The 11,561-nt window shown below is 43.3% G+C and overlaps 1 protein-coding gene across 1 annotated transcript in view; it reads left to right on the top strand.

Annotated features, from left to right (window-relative positions):
• LOC116035202 (myosin light chain kinase, smooth muscle-like) overlaps nucleotides 1-7,936 on the top strand; it is a 24,576-nt gene extending 16,640 nt beyond the window's left edge. Inside the window, exons 8-10 of the mRNA XM_036004438.1 lie at nucleotides 1,818-2,015; nucleotides 7,216-7,423; nucleotides 7,888-7,936. Coding sequence (XP_035860331.1) covers nucleotides 1,818-2,015; nucleotides 7,216-7,423; nucleotides 7,888-7,936 — 455 coding nt within the window. The remainder of the gene's footprint in view (nucleotides 1-1,817; nucleotides 2,016-7,215; nucleotides 7,424-7,887) is intronic.
• The last annotated feature ends 3,625 nt before the right edge of the window (nucleotides 7,937-11,561 follow it).

An 11,561-nucleotide genomic window follows, 5' to 3' on the forward strand; every position in this document is an offset into this window, starting at 1 on the left:
TCAGCACCAGATTGCAGGTAGAACATTTTGACAGCTACTCTGTCTTTATAAAACAGCTGGAGACTGTGTAGCCTACAAGCTGATATATGGGTCTGATAAAAATTTTTTTAAATCGGAATCAGACCTAACTGTACGTCCACACCGCCGCCAACTTGAGCTGCAAAGAAGCTCTGGCCGCCCGGTCAAGGACACTTGTCAGAAAGTCCAGGGAAGCTGTTTGAGGCTTTGGCCGCTCTGACGTAGCAGCATTCTATGTTCATCATGGAAAAAGATCAAGCAGCCGCTGCACGGCCAATACACTGACACTAGAAACCTTTTATAAATTACATATATAATGACAGAATGTGTATTGGTTGTTGGTCGCAGCGGTGTCTGTTAGCAGTTAGCTCGCTCGTTAGCCGCTGAACCGCAGCAGCATGCAGGCAGAGCGAGCAGCCGCCAACTGTTGATCCGTGCAGGACTTCACCGTGAGCGGACTGTTGAGAGACCATGTGACCGGCAGGTAACGTTAACTGGTCCCTATACGCTATCTATATCTATATTCTGATTGGTTGCCGCTGAACCGCGTCATAGCTCGTTACCATAAAGTTGACCTACTTTCAACTTTCTGATTGACGCTCTGGTCGCTCAAAACGCTCAAAACGCCCAAAACGCGACGCCGACAGATTTGCCGCTCCTTGCAGCTGAGAGAAGCAGCTTCCATTGAAAATGAATGACTTACGGTATCTTTAGAAGCTCAAGTCGGCCGCGGTGTGTACGTACAGTAACAGGATGTGAGTGTTTCTGTGACTACCTGTTCAGTGTGAAAGCTGCTGCAAACGACTTGACAGTGGCTTTTTGTCACCGTCCCCCCGGCTGCTGCCGCCTGCTCTCATCCACTTTACAGGCGAGGCGCAGTTCATCTCGAACGGGCCTATTATGACTGTTAATTCCATGTAGCCATGGTGTCTCTATGTAGTCTTGTTAATTAGTCTCATATGCCATGTATTTGCCAGGAGATGAAAAATAATTCAAGTGGAATAACAATATTTGGTGCTTAAGGAGACGGAGCTGAGTTCCGGCCCAATTTAACCTCTGGACACACACACACACACACACACACACACACACGTTCAAATCGTACGCTGGACGCTTTATAAGTCTTTCTACATGGGTTTAGTTAATGCTCGGGCTATAATAAGACCACGTCTGCTATGTAATCGCTGACAACCGGGACAATTTCATAGTGGTTGTTGTAAACGGGGACATTTTAGAGTCCCGACAGGCTTTTGTCGGGACTCGGGACACGCAACTCAAAATCAGGACTGTCCCGATCAAACTGCGACGTCTGGTCACCCTATTATAAACAGAAGGATACTCCGCTAGCTGCTAGGCTAATGTGCAATGGTAAACACTGCAGCTGTAACGTTAATGTGTCTACCTCAGCTGGTAACGGAGAAATGTCTTTGACGTTCCTACCGTAAGACACGGTAGGAAAGGCAAAGACAGATACAGTAGTAGGGGACCACTAAGGCCTATATAAAAGCATCCAAAAAGCAGCATATCATAGGACCTTTAAGATCTAATTATATATGTGGATAAATATTAGATAAGTGGTAATACTATTTACATTTCACAACCTTTAACCCTCCTGTTGTTGACCCGTTTACAAAAACTTTCTATATCAGAGCTATGACAAAAGAACCTTGAAAAAAGTGACAAAAAATGGATTTTATTCGTCGTCGAGAAAAGTGTAGAAAAAGAACATCAAAATAGCGAAAATTTCCTGGACAGGTAAATGATTGCAGGTGTGTTAATAAAGGTGCTGTGGTCCTCAGGTGTCCCCCCTCCTGAGGTGGTCTGGCTCCATGACGGTCTGGAGGTGACCGAGTCTGAGGACTTCCACCTCCTGAGGGAGGAGAACCGCTGCACGCTGATGATCCAGGAGGTTTTCCCCGAAGACAACGGGACCTACAGCTGCCGGGCCTGGAACCAGAACGGAGAGGCCCAGACCCAGGCCAGGCTCACTGTGGAAGGTAACACACACACACACACACACACACACACACACACACACACACACACACACACACACACACACACACACACACACACACACAGAGAGACACACACACACACACACACACACACACACACACACACACACACACACAGAGACACACACACACACACACACACACACACACACACACACACACAGACACACACAGAGAGAGAGACACACACACACACACACACACACACACACACACACAGACACACACAGACACACACACACACACACACAGACACACACACACAGAGACACACAGAGAGAGATACACACACACACACACACACACACACACACACGCACACACACACACACACACATACACACATACACACAGAGACACACACACAGATACACACACATACAGAGAGACACACAGAGACACACACACACACACACACACACACACATACACATACACACACACACACACACACACACACAGATACAGATACAACTGCAGAGGCAGGAGACCCATCGACAGAACTTGAGCCTCCTCTGGTATGTGGTAAGTATTTGGGATTTCCAGTGAGTTATTTCAATGTTATGTTATGATAAAAAAGCCACAGTTTGCAAGCTCTGCTGTGTGCGTGTACCATATTCTTCCACTGGCAGCACCACTAACAGGGCAGTTAATCTGTGTGGTACATGTTCAAATAGTTTGTTAAGACCGGTGTTTCCTTTAGGATTGTATTTTAGCAATGGGGTCAGGTCCGAACACCCCACCCGGAAACGGATCTGACACTTTGCTGGCACCCGGAAACGGATCTGACACTTCGCTGCAACACAAACTAATGTATTCACCTCTATTCACACACACAATGAGGCATATTTTCAGTTGTGATTGAACTGTATTTTTTGAGTTACTATATAGGCCAACTTTGATCTTGACATATAGGCTAAGCATTCTGTAGCAAATAAGAAGAAACCCAGTATTAGTTACATTATCTTAATGCAGTGTAACTACTTCAGCATGTAAGTAATGCAGCTAAAATACAAACGTGGGTGTAGAGGCTAAACCCGAGCTTTAAGCCCCTGAGGTGCTCTTGTACGGGTAGAGTAATTGATGCACTTTTTACTTTTTTGATCAATGAAAGTCCAAGTCATATTTGCAGTTAACACCATTGGTTCAATTTATTTCCATGAGATATTCGTTGGGTTTCCAGACAAATTACTGCTTGTGTATGCTTGTGTGGTGTTGGTGTGCGTGTGTGTCCGTGTGGACACACAGTTTTTTTGTGATTGTTTTGGGCAAAAATCCTCGATTATGCGGCACGTTTTCTTAAAAAATGCGATGGAATATGTGGGATATTTATCTTGCAAAAATTGCGGTTTCGTCATGGCGTCATGATGTTTACGTCGCGTAATTACGTCACTTCATAACGTTCCCATGGCAACAGGGGAAAATGGCTGCTCTTGTGTGAAGTAAACGCAACATTTTTCAACTTTCTGCTAAGATATATGTGTGACTTTTTTGCAACAAAATGCGGGGATTATGAAATCATGCAAGCCCCGCATATTTTGCGCGGAAATCGGCAATTTATGCAGCGAAAGTGCAACGTATTTGAAAAAATGCGGCCCCCGCATAAATATGCAGATTTCGGCTGATTATGCATTGAATTATGCGATCGCATTATCGCGGACTGGTATGTGCTTCCCGGTTGCACCTGAGGAACCAAAGATTGGTTCCTATTTATACCAAGAGCACTAATTGGCTCTTACAGTGGGCGATCACTATTATATCGAATCAACAGCCACGTGCAATTTAGCTCGCAGGTGACGAATACAAACAACGAAAATCGCCAGTTAACTTCAGTTAAATTTGCAAGACCAGGCTTAAATGAACTGACAACATAAGTTATACGACTTATAGTTCTCAAGGACGTACACACACAATCTCAACTGGCTTATCATCCGGACAGCGTCTCTTTTTCCTTTCTCCCTTTTTCTGCCGAGTGATGCGCGTGTGCCCGCTTGCGGTGTGAAGCACGTGTCCGCGAAATTCTCCGACATGCCCTCTAACAATGCAGCCCTGTTTCTGATACCGTGGGGGGCGGAAATGTTGTCGTGGGGGGGGCCGCCACGTTCAAATCAACATAGAGGAAATGCTGTTAAGACACTTAATTGTTGAGAGAAGACTATGGATAGGGTTGGGCATTGAGAATTGATTCCTACTTGGAATCGTTTCAAAAATTACGATTCCAGTGGAATCGTTTGGAGGATTTGGTTTCAAATCTGATCATGGGTTCCAAATTTAACATGCGCAAGTTTTGGTTTCCGTAGCGGCCAGGCACTTGTTGTGTTGCAGCCTTGGAGCTCAGTAAGCAGCGCTCTAGTGTGGATTTATTTTACGTTGAAAAAGCATGGTAAAACTGCAAATCCACCATTTAATCAAAATAAAACGTTCCTGTTATTTGTGAAATAATGCTACAATTTTTAGCCCGTAAATTATGACTTCAAGTCATGACTCACAACTTGGTAGCGTTCCAGACAAAGTCACGACAAACCCTTCTAGCTAGCATTAGCGTTAGCTAGCGGCTACCTACCGCTGTCGTTAGCTCGCGCTAGCTGATAGTAGCAATTTCTAGTCGGCGACATATTTTGGGCTTAATTTAATAAACATAACCTGTAGTAGTACACAATCGTATGTGTATTGTTTTGATTAGAATGTGCAGAATTACTTTACGTTGCCTATTTATATCTATTTATTTCTATTTCTCACCGTTAATCACCGGCATCTGTACAGCATCAACAGGGGTCGACATTGTTGTTTATGTGTGTGTGACGTCAAAAACTGTAACTGGGAGTACAACGCTCTGGTACGAGTTCATGGGGAGTAAGTTACGGGTTTGACGGCCGTTCCAGGGCACTTTCACAGGGAGAAAGTGGTGAAAATATGAGTTACGGCTTGCCTGGAACGCAGCAGATGCATGTGACCCGTTCCAACTCCACCCATCAAAGAATCGGAATCGAGAATCGAAAAGAACCGCAATCTAACGGAAGAATCGGGATTGGAACCAGAATCGTTAAAATCCAAACAATGCCCAACCCTAACTATGGACATGGCTGTTTGTTTTGTTGTGAACTTGAATGTCATCTCCTGTGAAGAAGACTGCAGTTACAAAAGAGAAACTAGATGGGATCTTATCGACATAAGTTATTGTTACATTATGTTGTTAACCAGTCCCTCCAGAAAAACCTGATTATGCCATCCCATAATTCAATGCATAATCAGCCAAAGTCTGCATATTTATGCGGGGGCTGCATTTTTTGAAATACGCCGCACTTCCGCCGCATAAATTGCTGATTTCCGCGCAAAATATACAGGGCTTGCATGATTTCATAGTCTCCGCATTTTTGTTGCAAAAAAGTCACATATATCTTAGCAGAAAGTTGAAAAATGTTGTGTTTACTTCACACAAGAGCAGCCATTTTCCCCTGTTGCCATGGGAATGTTATGAAGTGACGTAATTACGCGACGTGAACGTCATCGAAAAGCTGCAAACCCCGCGATGAAGCCACGATGAAACCGCAGTTTTTGCAAGTTCCCACAATTTTTACAAGTTCCCGCAATTTTTACAAGTTCCCGCAATTTTTGAATCTCATCATTTCATCGCATAAAATTGCATAAATATCCCGCATATTCCATCGCATTTTAAGAAAACGTGCCGCATAATCAAGGATTTTTGCCGCAACAATCACAAAAAACTCCACATTTTTCTCCACAAGGACTGGTTAATAAATGTTTTAAATTTGACTGTGTAGTGTGGTACGTTGCGAACAAAGGTCAGATATATTGCATAAAAGTGTAGTCTAAAAATGGCATAGCAACATGTGCTTTAAAAAAACGAAAAATGTAAAATCGAGAATCGAGAATCGAATCGTGAGCTAAAGGCCGTTACACACCGACCAGACGGCCGGCCGTCGGCAGTAAAGCCAGTGTGACTGATCAGTCTCCCCGAGTTGGTCCAAAAAGTTCCTCAGAACACACCGAAGAGATGAGACGTAATACGTCTCCATAACAGCAGGCGGCGCTAATCTAGATTGTCGCCCAAAAATGAAAACCGGCAGCTGATTGGACGAATGCATCACGTGGGTCTTTTTTCTCCGGAAATTCACAGCCAGACTGTCATGGCGGCTTGTTCAGAATATGATCTCATATTGTCCTAAAATAGTTCACCGAAACGTGTTTCTGAAAACATTTTAAGAGAGAAATAGGCCGTGCAGTTGCTGAATCTGTCTTCATTTCAGATCAACAAAGGTCAGTTTAAAAGATTTTCATCAGATTTTGAGAGACTCTAGTCACGCTCATCCCACTCGTCATTTCCGGGCTAGCACTCCACCAATCAGATGGGTCATTGAGTCCAACTGCTGCCAGATTTAACAAGTCAGGCCGGCAAAATGAAGGCCGACGGCCCCTCTGACGGACGACGGCATGGAACACACCGAACAGACTCGAGTCACCGACCTCGCCAGACTGTCAGACGGCCGATTATCGGCTCAGTGTGTCAGTGCCTTTAGAATCGAAAATGTTATCGAATCGAGGATTTGGAGAATCGGTTACAGCATTCTCGCTCAACACTGGACACATTTCAGATATCACCTACACGTGTTTACCATTTAAAGTGCCCATATTATGAAAAAAAATCACTTTTCCTGGGATTTGGGGAGTTATTTTGTGTTTCTGGTGCTTCATACAAACTTTGATAAAAACCATCCATGCTGTTTAGAGTGAGATACGGTTTCTGAATGTGTCCTGCCTTCAGTCTCCGGGTGAGCTGGTCAAAATCTGCACGGCTTTCTACGTCACTAGCCGAGACGAGGGGGCTAGGGGGCTAACCGTTAGCATGCTAGCTCGTTCTGAATGGTCTTACCTAGCTACTGAGCATGTGACCTTACCTAGCTACTGAGCATGTGCGACTGCCAACAAAGATGTTCCAGCAGTGAGAGGTCTCACTCTGTAGCTAAAACAGAGACCTGAACACAGGGTGAAAAGAGGAGCTGCAGCAATGTGCAGTACAACTAAAATATGGTGTTTTTGATAATTAAACCATGTAAACCTATTCTGGTACAACCTCAAAATACAATTATGAACCTGAAAATGAGCATAATATGGCCACTTTAAGACATACCTCAGAGCTAGGTGTCTGTTTGTGTTTCAGAGCCCCAGGACGGCGTGCAGCCCTGGTTCATCACCAAACCCAGAGCCGTGAGCGCCGTGGTGGGTCAGCACGTGCTCCTGTCCTGCGCCGTGGCCGGGGACCCGTTCCCTCAGCACGCCTGGACCCGCGGCGAGCCGAGCCGACCTCTGACCTCCGGGGGAGATTACGAGCTGCTGCAGAAAGACGACGTGGTCTCGCTGCTGATCAGGTCAAACATCAGGGTAGCCGTGGTTACTAGAGCTGCTCCCGTGGTTACTAGAGCTGCACCCGTGGTTACTAGAGCTGCACCATGTGTGCACCATCTTGATAACGATATTACTAATGTTGCATCAGTCCAACAAAGTGCTGCTGCGAGGGACTGAACACGGAGAGATATATTTTGTGATTTTTTTCAGCATTTTTCGCTCAATAAACCTAATTTATGAGTTAAAAAGGCAGAAAAAGTGGCCGGGTTGTTTCAGTGGGCAGAGCAGGCGCACATATACTGAGAGGTTGACGCCTCGACGCAGAGGTCTAGGATTAGAGTCTGACCTGTGATGATTTCCTGCATGTCTTCCCCCCTCTCCCCTTTCTCACCGAGCTGTCCTGTCAAAATAAAAGCGGAAAAGCCCAAAAAAATATCTTAAAAAAATTAAGATTCACACTTTAAATAATCTTCTTGTTCATCATCAGGAGAGTTAGGAGGCATCACGCTGGAGACTACCAGATCACCCTGAGGTGAAGAACACACACACACACACACACACACACACACACACACACACACACACACAGACACATAGACACACACACACACACACACACACAGAGACACACACACACACACACACAGAGACACACACACACACACACACACACACACAGAGACACATAGACACACACACATAGACACACACACACACACACACACACACAGAGACACACACACATACACACACACACACACACACAGACACACACACACACACACACACACACACACACACACACACACACACAAAACACACAGACACACAGACACATAAACACACACACACAGAGACACACACACACACAGAGACACACACACACACAGACACATAAACACACACACACACACAGAGACACACACACACAGAGACACACACACACACACACAGACATTATGTGTTTCTGAGTTGTAGTCAACATGTGTTGATGAAACTACAAATGCTAGCAGATGTGTGTGGTCAGCAGCAACGAAAAATAATCCAGTGATGTAGGATTACACACCACCCTCCCCCATCCATAATCTATCCATCCATCCATAATCCATCCATCCACAATCTATCCATCCACCTCTTTACATCCTGGTTACATCCTGGTCATCCCAGAGGTCTCCGTCCTTCAGTTCATTCCTATCAGGGCTTCTCTAGTCAGTCCAGCCTAAACATTCTATTGGTCACTATTACTATGAGAAGGGAAGGCCTGCTACGATGTGTGTGTGTGTGTGTGTGTGTGTGTGTGTGTGTGTGTGTGCGCGTGTGCAGGCGTTCGTGTGTGTGTGTGTGTCTGTGTGTATTTGTATGGCGTTATATATGTGTCACATTCCTGAGCGAGTAATTGTATATTTTGAGCACAGAGAACTATATTTTGCAGCACATTACATTACATTTTGAACAGAAATTTACACTTGCAAAAAATAATTCAGTTTGAGTAAACAAAAACCTATTTCGTGCACAATAAATGTCTTTGCATGTCTTTCTCTGCTGGCAGGTAGACGCTGCTGTGCTCCGGTCATGTCTCCCTCGCTCTCAACCTCTTCTCTCTGCACGCTTAACTCTAGACACGCTCGCTCAGATTTTCACAGCATTACAAGTGTGCCACAAAACCAACCAATTGCAGAATCAAAAGGTCAATTCTGATTGGCTGTTCGTCTCCAATTAGATCGCAAGTAGCACGAAACACATCTACGGGAAACAGTCTTTGACACAACACCTGCAGTGATTCCCCAATAAAGGGGTATCTCTGCTGTAGCCAGGGGGTACTTTGAGAGATTGTGGAGCTGCTTACCGTATTTTCCGGACTATAAGTCGCTCCGGAGTATAAGTCGCATCAGTCAAAAAATACGTCATGAAGAGGAAAAAAACATATATAAGTCGCACTGGACTATAAGTCGCATTTATTTAGAAATTTATTTCACAAAATCCAAGACCATGTTTCTTCTTTGTTTCCTTCATTGCAGTAAGACTCACCTTTTCGCCAGTCCCTCACAAATTTCTCACTCACTCCAAACTTTCTTTCTGCTGCTCAATTACCGTTTTCGGCTGCGTATTTTACTACCTGCAGTCACCTGCAGTTTCTTTTCTTTCTCAGTTGTCTTTAGGAGCAGCATATAGTTGTCACTAGGGATGGGTGATACCACACTTGTGGTAGTTTTTCTTGCATTTTCACCGATACCGATACCGTTAATTTCTTATTGGCAATTTTTGTCAGTAAAAATATTATTACATTTAAGACAAATCACAAGACAAATACAGACCATTTATACAAAATGTACTATGGTCAATACATAATAAAATTAAAATTAAAATAAATAACATTAATATGAATGAAATAAATTAAATATGAACAAAAACATACACATTTTCAGGCCCTTGTCTGTGTCGCTGTCGGCTGTGTTGCACGTTGATGCTCATTCGCTCGTCTCCTGTCACATGACACGGGCCAGCTCAATACCCCGCCAGGTACAGGGGTGTCTTTACATAGTAAAGTGAAAGTGATGCATACACCCCCAATTATTATTTTTTAATTTATATCAATATTTTTTGAAGGAAATCAATGCCAAATGAGTAGCGTGAGTATATCGATCTATCGATACCACAGGATCGATACGCCCATTCCTAGTTGTCACAAGCCTAGAGCGCCTCTCGCAGCTGTAGACGGTAATGTTTTCAGCATGAAATAACATTTAAAAACATGTTAAATTATATATATTTTGATATATAAGTCGCACCTGACTATAAGTCGCAGGACCAGCCAAACTACGAAAAAAAGTGCGACTTACAGTCCGGAAAATACGGTAACTAATCAAAATAATAATTGAATTATGATTGATTTAAAACAATCAACACATATGTTTAAACATATAGCGAAGTAATCAATGGTAGAAATAAACAGCTCAAAGTGGCCTACTGACAGTTGAAATAAATTAGCTAAAAGTAATGGATGACTGTTGAAACATTAACCATACTTCAAGTAAAAGGCCTAGCTAGCTAGTAGAATTTCTGACCAAACCAACCTAAATGTTTACATTTCAATTGCATGAAAATGTAAGAATATTCACTTTAATATGATAAATAGTGTGAATACATTGGGAGTTGATAGGGCGGGGTATGTGAGTTTATATGACAGGGCTGTGGGGGAACCTCAGACCAGAAGGGTTGAAGAACACTGATCTACAGTATTTTGTATTATTGACCGACCGGTATATTACAGATATGCCTGAATAGTTGTGTTAATCACAATACCGTTGTTTGAATTACATATCTCCGTGTGTGACTAACGTCATCCTTCCCAAGCAACATTAGCCCAGCATGGATAAAGTCCAGCTATGCATCCACCGTATTCATCCGAACACACCTAAAACGTCACAATCCAGCCACTTCTAAGAAGTTTGTAATACTGGTTACATAGTTATCGTGTTTTATTAACCTTAATTCTGTTTGCCAAGGCTATATTTTATTGGCTTGCAAAGTAGCTATCTGTTGCTAACGCTAACGTTAGCTAGCTAATTTATGTCAAAAAGCAGAAGCTAACTAATGTTACTGCCAAGATATGGTTTCATTGTAAGACAGTGTAAACATGACAATACTTGATGAGTCTTACAACACCTCTCTGGTCTCCAGTGAAACCATATCTTGGCAGTAGTTAGCTAACGTTTGTGCTTTTTGAGGTAAATTTGCGTTAGCAACGGATAGCTCCTTCGCAAGCTAATATAGCAGCAGAACTTAATAAACACGGTAATGTAACCAAAGTATTAAAAACTACTTAGCTACATGTGGCTATACTGTGACAGGTCTACTGCTATTTAGTCTGGCATTGCGAGACCTAGCTAACTTAGCTAGTTACAGTGCTGCGAGGCCTGTTCAGAGGACATGGCGGCTGCAGTGTGTGAGCTAGCTAGATTGCTTGTGAAGGATGAGTCAAACTAACGTTAAATACACAAGGAGATATAAGTCCAACAAAACAACGGCATTATAGTACACACAAATATTAAGACATTTCTGTGATATAAGTCAATGATACAAAATACTGACCGAAATATGTACTATAATGCTAATAACTAGCTTTTTGTTTCCTGCTACTTGCAATCACAGTCAGTATAT

Source organism: Sander lucioperca, chromosome 8, assembly GCF_008315115.2.
Source record: "Sander lucioperca isolate FBNREF2018 chromosome 8, SLUC_FBN_1.2, whole genome shotgun sequence".
Classification (NCBI taxonomy): domain Eukaryota; kingdom Metazoa; phylum Chordata; class Actinopteri; order Perciformes; family Percidae; genus Sander; species Sander lucioperca.